Raw genomic sequence first — 23,232 nt, forward strand, 5'->3', positions numbered from 1 at the left:
TAAAGGATTGTGTTGCAAAAAGGACATCTTCTGGACACATGTCCATTTCACTAATGTGCTCCCTGAAGCTGTGGTTGCCAGCATAAGGCCTGGGCCTGCATACGGTTGTGTCTATCAACATTTCCTTATAGGCAGAAGAGGACTAATGGCATTGTATCATTGTTGAAAGGAGGTGTATAATTTTCTTCAGTGGTGTAGTCAATGAAAGGTAGCCTAAGTTCCAACTCCTCCCACCCATGCTCACAGAAGCAGCCCTAATTAAACTCACTGTGTCACAGACAAAAAAGAACATGAAAGTAGGATAGGGAAATCTTGGGAAAAAGAAGAGGGAGGGAACACTGAGAGAGGGCAATGGGGTGTGAAATGGGTGAAAATTCACTATATACAATTAGCGAACTGTCAAAAAATAAACATTTGTAAAAGGTGTCATTTGGAATGAATAGCCTTTATTTTTGTCTCTCTCTTTTTTGAGGTCAACATTATATATATATATATATATATATACATTCCCTTTTTATATAAATTGCATATGTATTTTTATTAGAATATATATTTACTAGAATGACTTACAGACTGTGGTTCTACCAATCCAGCAGCAGGTGCCTATGAATGGAATGTTCAAGAACCCAGTAGTTGTTCAGTCCGTGAGCTGGTCTTCAGTATACACTGGAATCCTGAAGAAGTTAGCCCTAATGCCAGAGAAGGAATAGATATGTTAGTGAGGTGAGAGCAAGCAAACAGAGAGCAAAAGCTTCCTTCTTCCATGTCCTTATGTAGGCTTCCAGCAGCAGGCATGGCCCAGATTATAGGTGGGATTTCACAGCTCCAAAGATCTAAATTAAAGGTGCTTCTTCCTACCTCAAAATGCAGGTTAGAAGTAGATCTTCCCGCTTCAAATTAGGTCAAAAATCCTTCAGAGATGTGCGCCTCCATTTTGGGGGTTTTAGTTGAGTGAGGTATAATCAAGTTGAAATTCTAGAATAGCCACCACAAAGATATTCACTAGAAACAGCTTTCTTTTTCAGAAAGTAAATATCCACATTTAGATACTAACTTGGATATTGAGCCCAAAAAAGATGTAGAATAGAAATTAGATTAGTTATGGAGACTTCTCACCAAATACAGAGGATACTAGATGGGAATGAATTTTCTGGTGGAAGGATGAATAATATTTAGCACATTTTTTAAAATGAACCGTTTTTAAAAAAAATTTTACATACTAATCCCAGTTCTCCCTCTCTCTCCTCTTTTTATTCCTCCACCCTCTCCACCCTACCCCATGCACTCCCCAGAGAGGGTAAGGCCTCTCATATGGAGTCAACAAAGTCTGTCACATCACTGTGAGGCAGGACCAGTTCCCTCTTTCCTGTACCTAGGCAGAACAAGATAACCTTTCATAGGGAATGGGCTCTAAATGTCAATTCATTCAGTATGGATAAATATGGGTCCTACTTCCAGTGGCCCCACAAACTGCCCAAGCCATACAATTGTTACCCACATTCAGAGGGCCTATCTCAGTTCTATGCAAGTTCCTCAACTGACAGTCTGGAGTCATTGACACCAGTTTGGGCCAGCTGTTTCTGTTGGTTTCCCTATCATGAACTTGAACCCTTTGCTCATATTACTACTCTTCCATCTCTTCAAATGGACTCTGGAAGCTCAACCCAGGATTTAATCAAAGACCTCTACATCTGCTTCCATCAGTTACTGGATGAAGGTTCTGTGATGACATTAAGGTAGTCACCAATCTGATTACAGGATAAGGTCAGTTTAGGTACTCTCTCTACTATTGCTTAGAGTCTTAGGGATTATTCTTGTAGATTCCTGGGAATTTCCCTAATCCCAAATTTCTCACTAATCCCATAATGGTTCCCTGTTGACAGAGGTTTCTGTTCTGCCCTGTCCTGCAGTGGTTTAGTCCCAAAGAAACATTAATTATAAATTGGTTGGCCTCTTAGCTCAGGCTTCTTATTAACTAATTCTTACATCTTAAAATAGCCCATAATTCTTGTCTGTGCTAGCCATGTGGCTTGATACCTTTTATCAGTGAGGTATTCTCATCTTGCTTCCTCTGTGTCTGGCTTTTTCTGTGTTGAAGGCAGACTGAGTCTTTCCTCTTCCCAGAATTCTTCTGTTCTCATTTCCCCATCCTAAGTGCTGGGATTAAAGGGGTGTGCCACCACACCCAACTACTCTTTTTCTTTCTTTTTTATTTTAAGGAATTTATCATTTTTCATTTCTCTCCCAAGCCTACATATATTTTAAAACACACTGTAAACCATTTAGAGGTTTATTATTTTTTCTGTCTGAATTTATTTTTACTGTATCTCTCTCTTTTTCTGACCACATGAGTCTTTAATTTGCTAAGTGATATGGCTAAGATTAAAGCCATGGCTTTGACAGTTGGATCTACCCCATTCCTTAGCCTTCTGAGAGTCTAGCCTCATGGCAGAGGTACTGGCCAGAGCCATTTTTATTGCCACAACTATATGGCATTTCATGATCTATGCCACCACCAAGAAGCATGCTGTTGGCTATTCATAAACACCATTAAGTGTTTGTGGGCAGTTCCTCTTAAATAAGCTGCAAAGTTTTTGCAGCTAAAGCTGAGTCAGGAAGCCTCTTAAATAAGATGTGCTTGCCTCTAGCAATCAGAACCTACATGAGAAAATGCTGCTTCCAAGAAGCTGTGCTTAACTCCGTTACTTTTTGTCTAGCATTACTTCCCAAGCTCTCTCAGGTTTTAAGTGGATTTATCTGTCCATGTTGGGTGTCATTTTGTTGATAGGATTTCTGTTCCATCTGGTCCCACAGCCTTTCAATCCCAAAGAAACTCAGAGAGGTCCACATTAATTATAAACTAGTTGGCCTCTTAGCTCAGGATTCTCATTAACTAATTCTTATATCTTAAATTAGCCCACAAGTCTTGTCTGTCCTAGCAAAATGGCTTGGTACCTTTTTTCAGTGAGGCATTCTTATCTTGCTTCCTCTGTGTCTGGCTTCTTCTGGGTAAACTGCAAACTGAGACTTTCCTTGTCCCAGAATTCTCCTGTTTTTGTCACTCTGCCTCTACTCCCTGCCTGGTCACTCTGCCTATACTTTCTGCCTGCATACTGGCCAATCAGCATTTTATTAAAACTGTACAAGATCATTGTCCCACAGCAGTTCCCTCTATCAAGATAACTCTTTCCTTGTTCTCCCTATCTGTCCTTACCCCAACTCAACCATCTAGTACCCTCATGTTCCCCTTCCCTTCTTTTTCCCCCTCCTCTCTATTTCTTCTTCCCCCTCCATGATTCCAATATACTCAGGAGATATTGTCTGTTTCCCCTTCCCAGGGGATTTTCATGTATGTCTCTCTTAGGGTCCTCCTTGTTACCTTGCTTCTCTGGGGTTATGTACTGCAGGCTGGTTTTCCTTTGCTTTATATCTAATATTCATTTATGAGTGAGTATATACCTTGTTTGTCTTTCTGGATCTGGATTATCTCACACAGGACTTTTTTTTAGGTCCATCCATTTGCCTGCCAATTTCAAAATGTCATTTTTTAAACCACTTTTGAGTACTCCATTGCGTAAATGTACCACTTTTTCTTTATCCATTCCTGGGTTGAGGGGCACGTAGGTTGTTTCTAGGTTCTGACTTTTACATATAATGCTGCTATGAACATATTTGAGCAAATATCCTGGTGGTATAAGTTTTCATTCTTTGGGTATTTGCCCAAGAGTAATATGGTTGGGTCTTTAGGTAGATTGATTCCCAATTTTCTGAGAAAGTGCCATACTGATTTCCTCAACAGCTGTATGAGTTTGCACTCCCTGCAGCAATGGACTCCCCTTAATCCACATCCTCTCCAGCATAAGGTGTCAATGGTGTTTTAGATCTTAGCCATTCTAACAGATGTAAGATGGTATCTCAGAGTGATTTTGATTTGCAGTTCCCTGATGGCTAAGGATGTTGAACAATTTGTTAAGTGTAATTTAGTCATTGGAGCTTCCTCTATTGAGAATTCTCTGTTTAGATTTGTATCCATTTCAAATTTGATTATTTGGTATTTTGGTTTCTAGTTCCTTAAGTTCTTTGTATATTTTGGAGATCAGCCCTCTGCCAGATGTGGGGTTGATGAAGATTTTTTCTCCCATTCTGTAGACTGCCATTTTGTCTTGTTGAACATGTCCTTTGCCTTGAAGAATCTTCTCAGTTTCAGGAGGCCTCATTTATTAATTGTTTCTCTCATGTCTGCTTCTGGTGTTATATATAGGAAGCAGAATGTGTTCAAGGCTACCTCTCACTTTCTCTTCTATTAGATTCAGTGTGGCTAGATTTATTTTGAGATCTTTGATCCATTTGGACTTGAGTTTTGTGCATAGGGATAGATACGAACTTGTTTGCATTCTTCTACATGCTGACATCCAGTTCTGCCATTTGTTAAAGATGCTTTCTTTTTTCCATTGTATAATTTTAGCTTCTTTGTCAAAAATCAGGTGTTCATAGACGTATGGATTAATATCAGGGTCTTGCATTTGATTCCATTGATCCACCTGACTGTTTGTATGCTAATAGCTGTTTTCATTACTGTAGTAGAGATTAACATTAGGGATGCTAATATTTCTAAGAAGTTACTATATTGTACAAGATTATTTTGATTATCATGGAATTTTTGTTTTTCCATATGAAGTCGAGTATTATTCTTTTGAGGGCTGTGAAGAATTGTGCTGGAATTTTAATGGGGATTGCATTTAATTTGTAGATTGCTTTTGGTAAGATTGCCATTCTTACTATGTTGTTCCTTCCTATCCAAGAGCATGGGAGAGTTTCTTTCTTCAAAAACTTAAAGTTCTTTTCATTCATTCTTTCAGTTGTTCATTAGAGTTATCCCAAGGTATTTTATGTTGTTTATGGCTGTTGTGAAGGGTGGTGTTTCCTGATTTCTCTCTCAGCTCATTTATCACGTGTATATAGGAGAGCTACTGATTTTTTGACTTAATCTTGTATCCTGCTACATTACTGAAGGTGTTTATCAGCTATAGGAGGAGTTCCTTGGTAGGATTTTTGAGGTTCCTTATGTATACCAACTATCATATCATCTGCAATTAGCAAAAGTGTGACTTATTCCTTTCCAATTTGTATCCCCTTGTTTTCCTTTAATTGTCTTTTTTCTCTAGCTTTAGAACTTTGAATACTATATTGCATAGATATGGAGAGAGTGGACAGCCTTGTCTTATTCCTGATTTTAGTGGAATAGCTTTGAGTTTCTCTCCATTAATTTGATACTGGTTGTTGGCTTGCTGTATATTGCATTTATTATGTTTAGATATGTACCTTGTATCCCTGATCTATCCAAGACATTAACCATGAAGGGGTGTTGAATTTTTTTGATAACTTTTTCAGGATCTAATGAGATGATCATGTGCTTTTCCTTTCAGTATTTTTTTAATATAGTGGATTACATTGACAGATTTTTCATATGTCAAATGATCCCTGCATCTTTCGAATGAAATTTACTTGATCATTGTGAATGATTTTTCTGTTGTGTTCTTGGATTCAGCTAGCCAGGTTTTTATTGAGTATTTTTGCATCATTGTTCATGAGGGAGATTGATCTGTAATTCTCTTTCTTGCATTTTTTTGGGGTTTGGGTATCAGGGTAATTGTAGCCTCGTATAAAGAGATTGGTAATGTTCCTTCTGTTTCTACTGTGTGGAACAATTTGAGTAATATTGGTATTAGGCTGAAACCATCGTCTTTTTTTTTTTTTTTGGTTTGGAGATTTTATGATTGCGTCCATTTCCTTTGAGGTTGTAGGTCTATTTAATTTTTTTTTTAAAAATCTGATCTTGATTTAATTTTGGTATGTGGTACCTATCCAGAAAATTGTCCATTTCCTTTAGATTTTCCAATTTTGTAGAGGTTTTTGAAGTATGAACTGATGATTTTTTGTTTTTTTTTCTCAATGTTGGGGATGGTTGGGGGTGTGGGGAAGCATCTACCCTGTTTCTGGGGCTTTGCCAGATGCAGGTGGGCCCATGGCTCCAGTGATTCCTGATTGGGTGGCAAATGGTTGGGGGTATGGCGAGGCTGCTGCCAGGTCTCTGGGGCTTCAGTGGTGGGGGTAGATATCCTACTTAGCACCTTTTAAGTATTATTATTTTTTTTTGTGTTTCTGGAGTATTCTGCACAATTTATTTGAATATACTAACATATTGATTTCTATCAACCCAGTAGGAAGGTTACTATTAGGACCTCCACTCTGTACTAAGGAAACTTCAGCCAGAGATGTATAGATTTATTTTTCACAGAATTAACAGATTTAGACAGTGTAAAATTGGAGTTTATATGTTGGTGCTCTAGCTGCACTTAAAAAAAGGATTTATTTACTTTTTATTTTTATGTGTGAATGTTTGCCTGCATGTATGTATTCGTGTCATGTGTGTGTGTCTGTTGTGCATAAAGGCCAAAAGATGTCAGATATTCCCTGGAACTGGAGCTACAGACAATTGTGATTTTCCATGTGTGTGTTGAGGACTGAACATGGGTCCATTGCAAGAATATCAAATGTTCTTGGCTACTGAGTCAACTCTTTCTCCATTCCAGGTTCACATTTCTTAAAAATCTTACTTCTTAAATAGATTTAGAACCTCACTTCTCAATAGTGGAAACTTTTGTATCATACATTAGGAGCCATAGTTCACTTGTTTGCTGTTATTCACTGACAGTCTTTCAATAGATCCCCAATGGTGAAGACAGACAGAGTTGTTTCTAATGCCTTAAAAAATTAACTTCTACTAAATAGTAAAAAATTGAAAAAAAAACAAGTTGGAAGCTTAGTGTTCTAGAGTAAGATATTAATCTAAATAAAATTAAACTGAATGAAGAAAGTAAGTTAGTAGTAGTGAATGTAATAAAATATATCATAATATATTTTTGAGATTTAAGTAGAACTACTAAAATAAAGCATGCAATTATAAGTAAAAGAAAAAAGAGAATCTTCTCAATAGAGAACACCATAAGCAAAAAGTTCAGTTAAACATAAACAGCTCCCTAAAAACTACTTATCATAAAACAACAGAAAAAACTATTATTGCAATGGAAAAATTTTAAGAATTACAAAAACAATATTTTACTTAGCCATGTAATAGATGATATCTCTGTATTATTTATTTTATGGCATATGTAAGTGCTCAAAATTTACTGATAGGGGAGAGGGCGGACGTGCGCAAGTGCGCAGGCGCGAGTGTGGGGCGGGCTGTGAGCGGAATCTCAGCGAGCCTCAGTCTCTGCTGCATCCCCTTGCCTATCGCCATGGCCGCCTACAAGCTGGTCCTCATCCGGCACGGCGAGAGCGCCTGGAACCTGGAGAACCGCTTCAGCGGCTGGTACGATGCCGACCTGAGCCCGGCGGGCCACGAGGAGGCGAAGCGCGGCGGACAGGCGTTGCGAGATGCTGGCTATGAATTCGACATCAGCTTCACCTCCGTGCAGAAGAGAGCAATCCGGACCCTCTGGACAGTCCTGGATGCCATTGACCAGATGTGGCTGCCAGTAGTCAGGACCTGGCGCCTCAATGAGCGACACTATGGGGGTCTGACTGGTCTCAATAAAGCAGAAACTGCTGCTAAGCATGGTGAGGCACAGGTAAAGATCTGGAGGCGATCTTACGATGTCCCACCACCGCCAATGGAGCCTGACCATCCCTTCTACAGCAACATCAGTAAGGATCNTAACTAAAAATACTAAATAAACTATAACTTAAATTCAGAAACATGTTAGAAAACCATACATAATCCTGAAATAAATTTTATTGAACATAGATGCTCAATAAGTATGGACCAGAAATGCAAGAAGAGTTTCTACATCAGAAAGTTCTTGTACGTAATTTATTACCGAGTTAAATGCCATTATCTTGGAAGCAAAAAAAAAAAAAATCTCTTCAAAGAATTTAATACTTCTTCCTAACCAACAATCTTAAAATGTTATGTGTCTGCTAGGGAAACAAAACCCATCCTAGGTATTTCACACTGAAACTTAGTACAGGAAATCAGTTATTTTCAAAACTGAAGGAAACACTTCTCTGTACCTTCCCACTGAAAACACAAGAAACACCTTGATTGACAGGACAAGGGAGCTTAATGCTCCAGAAAGTCTCCTATTGGATTTCATGATGTCTACAGTTTCCAGGAAATGAGAAAATTACTGTTAGCTTCCTATTAGTCACTGCGGGAAGTCAGTCCTGTTGGTGACAGCTAGGTACTACACTGAATTGGTTGATTCAAGATGGAAGCAGGTATCAATGATAAACCTAATATCTGCCAGAGCCCAGAATTCTGGTCTTTATTCCTGAGTGATCCCTCATATAAACACCACAAAAGAACGCCCAATAATGTCAAAACTAGAAGCTCTTGGGAAAAACCTTTTAGAAAATATTCTCAGGCTTCCAGTCTTTATAGTATATAGAGGGCGTCAATGGGAACTGCCATTGCATTGTTATGGATACACTACACAAACTAAAACAGTTTTATATCTCATGTGTTAGGAAGAACATATTTACTGAAATCAGCAGCAGCAGACATCCACTGATGCTAATGTTTTCATCACTGAATCCTTAGAATATGACAAGAGACGGTGAAAGCATTAAAGACATCATATTTTTAATATGACACATATTGTTTTAGGCCTAAATATACTAATTAATATCACCACGTATAATACAGTATAATAAAAAGGGAGCAATGAGGTTACTCTTTATGAGTAGGAATGGTAAAATATTTTATGAATGTCTTTGGGTTTGGGATATGGAGCAATGTAAATTACTTGCCTAGCTTGCGTGAAGTCTTGTGTTCAATATCCGGGACTAGATAACGTTTTTAAATTGCAGTTTTACCATTAGAGCAAATTGTTTTCTCTAATTCATAAGAAAAGTTCAAGATTAAAATAAGAAAATAAATATAAAATATAACTTAGCATGTCATAGAAAAAATAAAAAGAATAAACAAACATTATCGAGTTAAAAGTTTAAGTAAAAATTGTTTACTCTTAAGAGTATAAAATACAGATATATTGATAACACCTAAGATTTAATACATTCAAGTCAAAACATCTACTCACACTTTCCATGTTGTTATTAATAACCATAACATTTCTAAAAGAAATTTGTATCTATGAAAACATAATTTGTAGTCAGCACTTCTATTTGGTCTAATTTTTAAGAAACTCATGCATACAGAAATATGCATGTAAAATGATGATAGATAATTTCAAAAGTCTTTTAAGCATATCAAATAGAAATGTTCTAAGATTCCCTCAATAAGGTAATGTTTAAATTATCAATGGCTTACATATGTGTTATAAAATGCTATTCAATAATTAAAAGAATGCATCTTGTTTTAGGAATCAACACTAAGCAATTCCTATTACATATTGTTAAGTGTGGAGTAAGAGGGAGAGTGGCTTCTATAATAAAGCTCCCTGTATGTTTAAAAGCATACATTTACACATTTGTCCATGTATTAAGGAAGTTATTTGAAAAAAAGGTGTTAAGCGGTGTATTTTAAGCTGTGAAATTGTATTGCTTCTGGAAATGAGAGTGAGACAGGACAAAAGAGGATTGTGGGAAGACAAAATGAGATTTAACTTCCCCCTTTGGAGTATATGCTTTCCTTTTGGATTAAGTATTTTATTTAATATTCATATACACATATGTCTTTAGAAGAAATAATCCCAATTTCCTTCTCTACAATTTCTCCTACCCCTTCCTTATTCTCCCCTCTCAACTTCATATTTTCTCTTTCTCTCATTTTTCTTTGTCAGTTTAATACCCACTGAGTTTATTTAGTCTCATGTAATGCCTATGATCTAGCCAGCCACAGATTTTTGGCACAGTTACCAATACCAGGCATGAGATTCATGTTATGGCATGTGCTTTAAAGACAATCAGGAAGTTCTTGGTTACTCCCACAATCATCTGCAACTATTGCATCAGTGGCATATGTTCCTTGGCTGGTTATTGATGTAGCTTCAAGAAGGGCTCAGATTTGGGTAGGACTGGTGATTACGATATTCTTCTGCATAGTATCTTCCAAAACTATTCAGGAGGGATGAAGGCTCCAGGATGATATTAGCTTGATTTCTCTATGTGCTATGAATCAGGTACACTGTGTCTTCAGCAATATGGTCTTACCATCATGTTCTGGAGGATAACCAAGGTCAATGCAATAACCTATGTTGCTTGAGGGGAGGTTTATGGAATCCTACTGAACAATGACTTGAAAAGATGTAACCCATAGCTGGTATTAATAATTGTTTTTATTAGTTTTTTTTTTTGAGAATTTCAGACAATGAGTTTGAGCACATTTTCCCTCCCTCCTCCAAGTCTTGCATTTTCATTTGATAGCCAGTGGTGTCTGGGGCAAGAGATTGTTGCCATATTATAGGGTAATTTCATTTAAACTCCTTTAATATACGTGTTTATTTTAGGATGCTTCTATGGTACTAAGTTGCCATATGACATTTTCAAAGGTCTTTAGTGTTAGAGAATTTAATTTGTTACTTTCTCATTTTAATTTGTTTTAAATTTCATAAATGATTAGGTAAAAGTCATGTAATTGTTCAAAGTAGAAAGTTCAAATTTTTCAATTTTCTCCCTTCTATTTTTATTCTGCCAAACCTTAAAAATTATTTTCTTTTCAATCTATTTTATAAAAATGTTTAAGGTATACATTTGGAAATTATATAGTTAAGCTAATTAATGTATCCTGCACCTCATTGTTTTGTTAAATTTTTCTGTGAGATGCAAGCAAATATCTGTTTACTTCAGATCAGAACTGATAACAGATCAAAGTAACGATACCGCCAAAGTCCAATATGGCAAATCAACACATTCATTGAAGTTACTTGGGCGGAGTCTAGCTGAGGGGTTATTTATAGAAGAATGAATGACTCAGTAACTATTTCACTGGAAAGTTCACCCACCCTCATGAAAGCTGAATCTCCGTAGCTCCATGCATGCATGATTTACAGACAACTGAACAGGTTGAAGGGTCCCTTTCTTCTCTTAGCAATCATTACAAATTACATCATCTAGAAGAGCCTTGTGGGTCTTGTAAGTTTTAGGGACTTCATGAGACCTGTGAGTTGCTTACTTTCTGAGCTCTATGAGTTTTGTTTGCCTCCTGAGCCTAATGAGAGACCTTCTCTAGGATGTAATGTTTCAGTTTGGAAGAAATTGCTACAAATTCTTCACATAGTTACATTTCTGAAAGACTATAAGATTTATGCAATCTAGGTGATACAGAATATTGAATAAATTATAGATGTTTAATATTCATTTGTGATTATGGTTAAAAATAATTGTGTCATATACACCCCACCTTTTAAAGCTTGGGGCTTTAAAAGGGGAAGAATTCAAATGCTAGCCTTTATTAGGCAAGCATTCCACCATTCAAACATTCTAAGTTGTATATGCAACTTGTGTCTGTGAATCTTCAAGGGATAACAGTTTACCTTACACTTCTTGGAGAGAAAGCCTAAAGTAGAGTTCTTTTTCCTGTGTTTTACAACTAGATCCTATCAGAATCCATTTTGAACTTTTCAAGTGCAGTTTCAAATCTTTTAATTCCACCACTCTTTGCAGAAACTTTTCAGTGGAATTCAGGACTCAATTTCCCATCCTCACCACTATTTTTGTTGATATTAAATAAAATACTCTTAATTCAGTATTCATGCACACTTTTGCTATCGATTAAAATAGATTATTATGCTTTTAAATTGATATGATGCTTTTATAAAATAATCTACTTACAAAAAGAGAAACTGAATATCTGAGATTTTGACTGACAAGAAATATCAATTTGTATTACCCATGTGACGTTGAGCCCGATTTCTCATTTATTTTGATAGTTAACATTGATTGCTGACTTGACAGGCACTGGAGTCACTCAGGAGACAAACCTCTGAGTGGATCTCTGATGAAGGTTCTAGACTGGGCTAATTGATGTGGAAATGAAGCATGATAGAAGGACAGAGAAAACCGTGGGCATAGGTGAAGGAGAAAAAAAAAAAAAAACCTCTAACCTAGGAATCTTGGTGGGAAATCTCACAATCCGAGAATCAGAATGAAGTTCTATCACAATAATGGTAAGAAGACTGCTTGAGTTCTTTTTGCTTTTCTCCCTGAAAAGGGGTAAGGCTCTCACTGGAAACTCCCTCCAGCCACCTTCTGTAAACCCAGGGGACACTGGTTTCATCTAATCTCTCCCTCTTCCAGACTCATTCTTTGATCTCACTTAACACAAAGAGAGAGAAAGAAAAATTAGGGAATCCTTAGCAACCTCTGAGCAAAGGTCCTCAGAAATGATATATGCAGCAAATGCTAAAACACTTGATTGTTGCACTTTCTTGGGAAGTCCATACTCATTCCTTGGTATATCTCATTCCTTCTTCCAGCATCTTTCTTTTGCTTAAACTTCAAGCTTAAAGCGTTTGTTTAAAACGTCTTTTACTGTTACTCTTTTTTAAGAAACCCACATTCACACTTTTGGTGTCTTTTATTCATGAGTACTTCTTCCTATTTTTAATAAAATCCAGGTTCTGATTTAAACCGGCAAGTCCTGAAATCCTTTTCTGCATTGAAATTGCAAATCTTAGTTTGCCCCCATCAAGGTCATTAAAAGACTAAGGGAACTCCTCTACCTGCTGAAGGTGAAAACATAGAGCTGCACCTCTATTTCTGTCACTAATGACAAAAGGATTTACCTTAAATGTGGGTGGTGTCAACTTAAGGACTGGGGTCCCAGGACTGAGTAAAAAGGAGAAAGTGAATTGAGCAGAAACTCTGGTTTGTTTTCGTCTTTTAAGGGCAAATGCAGTATGAACAGTTGCCTCACATTCTTGCCGCCATGCCTTCTAAGTCACGATGGACTGTACCCTAGAAATGTAATCCCAAATAAACCATTCCTTGTGCTACTTTTTTTTTTTTTTAGGTATTTTGTTGCAGCAATTAGAAATGTAACTGTTACATCTTTGAAATTACAATTTGCAATTGAAGAGTCACATGATCGCTTAAGGGTTTCATGCTTTAGAGCATTTGATTAAAGAGAAATACCTATATCTTTAAATAAAAGACCCTAGATTTAGGTAGAAATACTGTATTGGTTATTTTTTGCGATGTGTTAATAATCACATATCAATTATAATCACAGTTTGTATGAGGTTATGGCCAAAAGATGCCCCAATTAAACCAGCATCTGAGTTCTTCAGATAGAAGCAAAAAGTTTCCCAGATGAGATATAAACACACATATGAGTATGCATGTATAGATATACACAAATGCATATATGTAGACACAAACACACATACTCACACAAACACACATGTGCACTAATGTGCAAACACATGCACACACAAACACACATAAACAAAACGTAAACAAGCACACACACATTCACACACATACACATCACACATGTATGAACAATGCGTATGCACACTTGTACACACACTCCCATGCTCACATGTACATACAAGCACACGCATGCACACACAAGTACACAAATGCACACACTGTTTTTAGTACTCTACACTATTTTGTATTTGATTGGATTATAAAATAATTGAATATGACCATTGAAATGTTAACAATTATTTCTTAATATGATTGCAGTTCTGAAAAGATGTATATTTGTGAATAAATATAATAAACAGAGCAAAATATGATTTTTGTAGGCTTCAATGTAGCTTTTGTCTTAGTTTAGAAATTAGAATACACTCCTTAACATTTTTGAAAATAAAATCAATTATTATATTCTCAGATTAATATCTGAGATATTAACTCACATCGCAAAAATGTGAGTACTGTAGTATTCACTAGCCTACAAAAATGCATTTTCCCCATTAACATAATAGTTTCCCTCAAAATCCAGGTTTATTCCAATATTTTGGAGAGCAGATAACATAAATTTACCTACATTTTGACTCTCAGCTTCTGTCATGCAGCTCGATGTTGACAACTGAGTTCTGGTTGAACTGAAAGTGCTGTTAGCAGCTAGGCTTAGTTAATAGGCTGCGTCTCTACCAATCTGGGGGAGAGTGATGGGAGATGGTATTTTTTATTTCTCTCAGGTGTTCAAATGTTTATATGACTAGTCATCTAAATGTATAGTGTAATGCAATTTTTAGTATGAGATTAGGATGCGTGTGCAAGCGAGTGCGCATGCGTGCGCTGTGGGAAGACCTTAATAATCTCAAATTAATTAATGTGGAAAATGGAAAGAGGAAAATGCCTGGTGATTTTAAAGAATAAGGAGTGGGTACTTCATTGCCAGATTCTGAAGCTAATTAGAAAGCTAAAATTTTTGTAGTAGATCTGTGCTCATTCCAAATGAGATGGAGAAATGCAAATGAACAGAATTGAAGGCCAAGAAAGAGAACTTAAACGTAATGAACTCGGTGTATCAAATCAGTGGCAGCGAATGAAGTTGTGAATTAATGGCTGGTAAAATAGTAAGATCCCTTAAAAATACTACCAATGAACTTGAAAGAAACTTCAGTTTTAGGTATAAAACATTAAGTCAAAGCAATTAGGTTAGTACTTCTCTGATGCTGGACTACTATAAAACTTTTATAAGAGTTATATTCCAAAGGAAAAACGATACAAAGAGGTAAGAGAATTTTGTTCTTTGATTCCTTGTATTTTTAATTTTTCTTTTTTTATATAATTAAAATGTAATTGCATCATTTACTCTATATCCTTCTTTCTCTAACCTCCTGTCCCCGCTTCCATCACTTCCTTTCAAATTAATGGCCTATTTTATTTGTTATCACTTCATCAATAAGCAAATAAATGCATAAATACAGCCTGTTGTTCACTTTTAGTACTGCTTGTTTGTATGTTTTTAGGGATGACTCCTTGGTATTAGATAACCACCTAGTGGTATCTAATGTCTGTCTCTCAGCAACCATTAATTACCTGTCGTTCTTTGTCTAGTTGCGGAGCTACATGAAATTTTTCTTTCTGTGTTGCCATGTCAACTGGTGCCATTGTTTAAGCAACCATATAATTGAGATTTCTTGGGTGTGACTTTTCTGTCAGGGTCATACTATTTAGCACAAGTTGGCCTCAAAAGTGCTATCTTCCTGTCTTCGTCTCCCGAATGCTGGCTTGACTAGGTAAAAGACTCATTAATTTCTCTAAATTTGAAAGTAACCTAGACATTTGAAAGACAAATAACAAACTGGAAATATATTTACATTATGAAAATAATACTCATTTTTAAATAAAATAACAGTTATTCTTATTTAAAAGAAGTATGCAAACGAATATGTGACCTTTCAGTAGATATAAAGCACAGGACATGAATAAGGTAATAACACTCTAAAGTGAGGAAATAACAATGGTTAACAAATGGTAAGAATTTTTCCATTGTATATGAAGACTGATGGGAAACTACTAAGCATATGGTTTCACTACTCATTTATGTATTTTATTAGCCTAAGAAATGTTAAGAGTATTTACAGAATATTTTTTCTTATGGGAAAAGAATGTAAAATGCCAAATAAAATTTAGACAAATGTGAAAGTCAAAGAACAAAATAATAAAGAAGTAGTCAAAACTATACAATGAATTCAAGAAAGCCCACGCTTTTCAGAGAAACAGAAATGACAGTAAAATGTGGTGTGCCCTTGGAAGTCAGAGGACCACGTTGTGGAGCTGATGCTCACCTCCAACCTTTACATGGGGTCATGAGATTGAACTTAGGTTGTCAGGTTTGTGCTGCAAAGGCTTTGCCCACTGATCCAGTACAAAGTACAGTGTTCTTTAGTGACCTTTACATCACTACAAACTAGTATATCCAGCTTGCCTTAGCCCAGGAAACCTTCAAGATGTGTGCAGAACTCCCAGGCTAATTCAAAGCACTCTAGGGATTTTAGAATATAAATCAAAGAATCAACACCACAGATAACATTAAAATAATACTATTTGAAAATAGATGCAAGGTTCAAAATCTCCAGGATTACCTTCAAAATACTTGTCGTTTTTAAATAGCTGGAAATTAAGTATATATTTAAAATTAAAAGCCCTAAAATGGCAACAGCCTAATTAATTTTTATCATTCCTTAACCAGCAACAGGTTTGCCTACAGAGTGCTGGTTAACTGGTCAACTGGTTATCTGAGGGGGGAGATGAAGAATGGAGGAGGGCTGCTGCTTTATAGTGTGACAATTTCTCTCTCTCTCTCTCTCTCTCTCTCTCGCTCTCGCTCTCGCTCTCGCTCTCGCTCTCTCTGTGTGTGTATATATATAAAATCACAATTTTCTGAATATTTAACAATCAGCTCTCTGGCAAATATTAGCTTGAATGTGTGTGTGTGTGTGTGTGTGTCCCATTCAGAAATAATATGGAATTTGTTGACAAATGTAAAAGTTAACAAGGAAATAAAAAGACAGACATAATTACACAAGGATTTGTTATGAATCTACTTGCACATAAAGAAATCGAAACAGGCTGATTCTAGTGGTATGAATATTTAGGTTCTTTGATGCCTATAAATGTGAGTCGGTGACCATTATGTGATGTGGGATGTCTTTCTGTATATGTGTTACTTTTATTGGTTAATGAATAAATCTTCTTTGAACTATAGCAGGGCAGAATATAGGCAGACTGGAAGAGACATAGAGAACAAGTAGCCAGGCTCAAGGAATACCATGTAGCTGCTGAAGGAGAAAGATATCAGAGTAGAACCTTACCTGGAAAGCCACAGCCTTGTGGTAATACACAGATTAATAGAAATGAGTTAATTTAAGATGTAAGAGTTAGACAATAAGAAGCCCGAGATAATAGGCCAAACAGTGTTGTAATTAGCATAGTTCTGTGTGATTATTCAAGGTGTGGGAGGCTGGGAAAGAAAGAACAGTCTTTGTTTACAATCAGGAGGTTCATGCTTCACTTTCGTGTGTAGCACTCGATAATACAAGAATTTCCAGTGGTTTCGTACCTCATCTATTGTAGATCTATTGCATAGAGTGTATGTATGTGACTGTATTTCTGTCTATCAATAAATACTTTCATATATTTGCATATTTTCATAAACCATTTACAGTTCATTTTGATATTGTATAGAAACAAATAGGGCAGAATCTTCATTTTTTTAAAGCTACCAGAATATATCTCCTTTTTTATTATGCAAAATTTCCATTGATCTAAGTGTTTTTGAATCATTTGCCACTTTCCAGGAATCTAACCAACATGTAAATTGAGAGATGTTAATATATATGTCACTGAGTTGTTTTTTAAGAATCACAGCCCAGAAAAAGAAAAAGGCAAACAGACTAAATGGGAGAGATCACTGTTCAGAATCCAGAAACATTCAGGCAAAAGGCAAATTGTGATTAAATCATTCTCATTACCCTGGAAGGAAGTGTTATGATGTTTTTAAAGAAAAAAAAATGACATTTTCTCAGACTCATTTTCAGAAGAATGTATCAGCTGACCCTGTAAAAATGTTGAGCAATATATAGCCTCCATTTTCAGCTTTCCATCAAATGTATAGGAGGAATTTACATGACTACCTTGTTTATCTTCTAATAATAAGCCTGAAACTTAAACAAGTGAGATTGGTTCTGCTAGGAGAAAGTAGGGCTAATGAAGCTCAGAAATGAACTGACAAACGAAAACACTAGCAAACAGTGTTAGGCGGTCGGCAGTCACATGTGCTGTGGGGAAGAGACTCTGGCCTTTGGTTACAGTGAAAGAAGACACAGTGGGGTCAGCACAGTGGATGGAGAGAGGGTAAAGAGATCATGGTGTAAGGGCTGGATTAAAATGGATAGAGAGTTTCTTGGGCCTGACAGTTTGTACTGAAAAGTACAGGAAGTATATTGCTTGTGGACACTAATGAGTACGAGGGCACAACTTGTCTCTAGATCTCAGTGGCTAGGACAGAGCTTGTTCTCTTACCCATGAGGAGGTCTGTAAGTACTTGAAACTGATCTTGATGTTCCAGATCAGGATACAAGTAGCCTTCTGTTCAACCAACCTCATATTGAAAATATTTGGCATTAAAAATTGCTTCTGTGCTCAACATGTAGTTCTTTTTTTAACATTTCCTAGACAATGCTGCATAAAAATTACTCACATAGCATTTATACTGCACATATATTATGATAAACTAGAATGATTCAAGTCATTTAGGAGGATGTGTCTGCGTTAGATGTAAAGACACCTCATTTTGTATAGGGAACTTGAGTATCCAATGATTTTAATATCCATGGATCTCTTAGTTGTGTATTCTATTGCTGTGAAGAGACCCTGTGACCACAACAACTTGTATAAAGGAAAGCATTTAATTGGGGCTTGCTTATAGTTCCAGAGGTCCATTATCACCATGGCAGGGACAATGGCGGCACATGGACAGACATGGTACTGGAGAAGTAGCTGGGAGTTATACACTCAGAATCACAGGTAGCAGGAAAAAGAAAGACTCTGTAACTGACTTGTGCTTTTGAAATTCTAAATCCTATCCCCAGTGACACACTTTCTCTAACAAGATCATACCCACTATATCAAGATCATTCCTTCTAGTATCTCTCAATTGTGCCCCTCCCTGATGACCAAACACTCAAATATATGAGCCTATGGGGATGATTCTCATTCAAGCCACCACAAAAGGGATCCTCAGACCAACCTTGTGGATATAGAAGAGCTCACTGTGTAAAAAGTGAGTGCTCAACACAGTGGCATCATCACCAGCTGCATTACTACGTGTCCTGAACTTGAATTTTGACTCCAGTTAAATTATCTTTGTCAATTTACTCTCAGATCTTTACTACTTTCCTCACTTGGATGATAGGAGTAAAATTATGAATACATCTAATCTATTGTGAAGATGAGGAAAGGCAATATATAGGGAAGAACTTTAAATTCTCTTTTAAATTCTTCTTTAGTATTCTTGTGAAAGAGAGAGACCTTTAGGATGAATTGTATGCGTATGCTTCATCTGGAAGCAAGGCTGGTAGCTGATTGTTATGTGTTCGTTTCCTGTCTCTTTTTTTTGTATATACACAGTCTCCATTGAAGTTGGTCTCTGGAAGTGTTGCCCAGTCTCAGCAAATAATATTGGATGATATTAACATACACTACTTAATAGACTGATCTACACAAGGTTCTGTTACACAAGACCCTTTTGCATTCTCATTTCCCATTTCACTTGAATAATGAAAAATACTGAAGAGATAGACAGTGAGGGTAAATCATGACAGGAACTTGGGTCCTTAGGCCAGCACTCTGTGGAGAGTCATCTGGAGGATCTCACCACAAATGCTCACACCGAACAGCTCTGTGACTGAGGTCACTTTTGCAGTAGTTCTTCCATCTAACCTATAAAAATTTGGCAAACAGGAAAGGTCTTGATCAGACAGTGTCAAGTAGAAAGTAGTATCTGGGTTAGCAATTGTGTAGTGCCATTGGGAACGAATTAAATAGAGATCAGTACAAAAAAGTTCTTACAGGAATTAGGCACCAATTGCCTGAAATCTCTAAGACAGTGGGAATTGTAGGGATGTGGTAAAGTAGAGATATTTTGAGTCAGGATTTTATTCTACACTACCCTAAGAGGATAAATACCTGGCAGAGAAGTGATAAAAGTTACTATTAGGAAATTAAAACCATCTGGCCCAATGGGCCTACATAGAGGGTATTCTTTATCAAACTATGAGAGTTTCGTTGGCCTTGATTTTAGATTATAAACTGAGAAGACACCAATTGCCATTTTTCATAGCCTATCATCCTAAAGAGTCAGTAGACAATTAGGTCCTTCCACATCCCAGTTGTTCTAAAATGGTCATTGGCAATTTATTACTAGTCCTTCCATATACTCTAGTTATCTTTTTCTTTGAATATATTTTCTTTTGAATTTATTTTTGTTATCCATATACTGCAATTTACTTTTTAGAAATGTAAGACTGAAACAAGATAGCTTTATATAAACTCAAACATTGGCTCATAACAAAGACAGAGAGAATTACCTGTGTGTCGTCGTATGAAAATGCACTGGATTCACAACTTTCTTATTTGTACATGTTATTATGCACCGTTTCTCAAGAGCAAAACATATAAAGGTAAAGCAGTATCCTGATTTTTATATTTAATTAATACATGTTTAAAGCTTCTATGAGAACCATTTCATGGAACACTTATTTAGCAGGGAAAAGTAGACATTAAAAAATAATAAAATATACCTTAAGAAAGAAGTTGAATATCTAAAAATTCAATAGGCTGATTAGCAATTAATTGGGCTTGGGAAGTTGAGGAAAAATCCTTAAGTATAAAACATGCAAATATTGATGTTATTGATAGCAGTGACTATGGTTATGATGGTCGGCAAATAGAAATGAATAACCCTGCCCTGAATCATTCTCTGATATTAATTCAGTCAAGATTAATATATTAACAATAGTCCACAAGTTGACACAAAGGGAAATTCAGGATTACTCATGATAGAACATAATTCTACAGACAACATGTACACTTGAAAAATAATTAGCAGCATCCAACAGAAGCAAAATACCAATGAGTACGCTGAAATGGGACATAGAGAGACAAACTAGTTCTTGTAGTGATGTTGAATTTCCAGAGACAGCAGAGTTCTAATTGATCTTTGAAATCACAGTCTCATTTTGTGTGAGGAGTCCAAAATTTGGAGGTCCAACACAAAGTTCTCAGTCAATGCTCACAACCATCTTATAAGGTGATGAAAGATTAAAAAAAATATAAATAAGCTGCCATCTGAGCAAATATGTCCATTAGCTTAAATGAAAACAAAATTCATGTAAGAATGAGTTCTGCATGCTGTGATCTCCAATACAAGGCCATACTTCATGAAAAAGCACCACCATTTAATCAGCTCTAGTCTAAGTACTACACGTACACACACCCAGAAACTGATCAATTTACTTCAGAAGCAACAGTGTAGAAACCAAAGGTCAAAGATAGTTTCATTTATTTTCTAGACTTAAAATCTATTAATTAAGACCCCTTCCCTCATAAGAAAATTTAAGGGAAAAAAAAACACATTCCACGTTTAGAGTTTTAAAATGTGTCTTAGTAATTATCTCTATTTCTACCGAGAGGACAACATGTGTTTTAGAGCTGCAATTATGTATAATTTTGTCAGTTTCCATGTTTTATGGAGCATTGTGCCCTGAATTTATCTACTATAACTGTAATACAAATGATTAATTAATAAGTAGCTTTGTACTGCATAAGACCCACTTTGATTGTCTCATTGCCATGAGGGTAGATCTACTTCTATTAGGGATTCTAAAAGCAGTTGCAAGCTACTGTCTGTGAGTCTAATCAGGCTCCAGCTCTGATTTTTGTTGTTGCTGTTTCCCTCCCCCCCCCCCCCCCCCGAGACCGAGTTTCTCTGTATATCAGTCCTAGCTGTTCTGAAACTCACTCTGTAGACCAGGCTGGCCTCAAACTTAGAGAGATCTGCCTGCCTATCCCTTCCAAGTGCTTGGATTAAAGGTGTGTGCCACCATGGTGCAGCTTTCATTCTGATTTTTGTAGTCCTCAAATTTTTATTGGAACCCAGGTGTGCAGATTCTATCACATTTTTTCTATGGCTGCTCTCATGATACAATGGCTAATTGGATAGACCATATTGTCTAAAGCCTAAAATACTCTCTGGTTCATTATAGCAAAAATTTTTAAGCCCTCTTCTAAAAGATCATGATTCAGGGATGTCTTTTAAGCTTTCTGTGATTATTACTAAATCCAAGAGAAGCCTCATGATTTATAACCGAAACTGTCGAAACTCTGGTAATTCGAGTAAAGTGTTGGGAAGCACATCCGTGAGTGTGCTAGAGCTTGGTCTGAGTCTTGATTTGACGCTGCCCTACCTGCACTACCTGAGGCAAATTAGTCATCTCTGCCAAGCCTTCACTTTCTCACTGATGACGGCTCTACAGTCTCTCTTGTATTGGGGGAAATATTAATTTCGACAGCATCTAAAATAAGTTCCATGGCTATTAAAATTAATATAGACTAGCGGAAGTTTCTGGGTATGAAGAGTCTGCTTTCTTCCGGGATATAGGCTCTTAGAGTTTGCTCATATTTCAGAGGCTAGCCCTATAATCCACGCATATATGGACAATTATAATTGAACTTCAGGAACTGTAAAAAATAAATCAAATAATATGAAATGAAGCTGGGGGAGGGGGCTTGCAGTGGGGAATCTGAGAGATTAAAGACAGGATGTGGGGATATAATGATCAAAATATGCTGTATACAAATGTGAATTCTCAAAGACTAAATACACAAAATAAAATAAAAATTTCTTTAGAATCACATTGGTTCAAATTAGTGATTTGCAGTCAGGATTTGTTAACCCCTTGAGGAATCCTTGGTCACAGAGTATGGCTGCGTAAATTTCTTTCTTGAAGAATGACAGGTGAAATAGCTATCACATTTCCAATTAAAACTAAGAATCAACTTAAGTGAGAATTTATTAAAGACCAAATTTGTGATAGGCATTTTGTTGGCAGCCAGTCAAGTAAGACCATGATGTAGTGCTCAGTGGAAGACCATTTTTTTTTCTAGCGTTGTCAAGGCCCTGGGGCAATCTCTCCAGCCAAGGAGGCAAATGTTAGAATATGATCAATGAAGAAGATCATTCTTCATTGATTCTTGGAACAACTTGGTTTAGAGTACACATATACGAAATATAATTTGTATGATCAAATCAATATTTTTGCAAAATTAGGGAAAGTTAATATAAATCAAAAGAAGAAAAAGGAGCCTCTTCCGTGGAAAGGGATTCCAGGGATCAGATAAATAAAAACAGATTGAGGATGGATCAGTCAGTGCTAGCTATTCTGACCAGAATATTGACACAGGTCTAACAGTGAGAAAAGACAATTCCAGAAGAGACCACTGAGGTCAATGTATTTGAGATTTCTTAGGCTAGAGAACTTTGTGAAATTATCCAGGCAAGCTCTAACAAGTGCTTGAGATGTGTGGGAACACTAGAAATGAATACAAGGAGCAATTGTACGAATTAACACGACTTGCTAGAAGTACTTACAAACCCTTTAATGTTTTCTCATTATCTGGTCCCCGTGGTCCCCTATACTGGTATTATCTACAAGGAATAGACAAGATATGGAGGATGAGAAACTGGAGGCAGACAGTGAGGGATGGTAGGTGCTGATTCAATTTGGCTTCTGGGATTTTAAGTCT

General features: G+C 36.5%; 1 protein-coding gene across 1 annotated transcript; it reads left to right on the plus strand.

Annotated features, from left to right (window-relative positions):
* The first annotated feature begins 7,203 nt into the window (after positions 1-7,203).
* On the plus strand, positions 7,204-7,727 carry LOC126500236 (phosphoglycerate mutase 1-like). Its single transcript, XM_050139952.1, has one exon. The coding sequence runs from the start codon at positions 7,302-7,304 to the stop codon at positions 7,725-7,727; it is 426 nt and encodes a 141-aa protein (XP_049995909.1). The 5' UTR covers positions 7,204-7,301.
* The last annotated feature ends 15,505 nt before the right edge of the window (positions 7,728-23,232 follow it).

This window comes from Alexandromys fortis, unplaced genomic scaffold, assembly GCF_014885135.2.
Source record: "Alexandromys fortis isolate MF-2015 unplaced genomic scaffold, M_Fortis_MF-2015_v1.1 scaffold_33, whole genome shotgun sequence".
In the NCBI taxonomy this organism is placed as follows: Eukaryota; Metazoa; Chordata; class Mammalia; order Rodentia; family Cricetidae; genus Alexandromys; species Alexandromys fortis.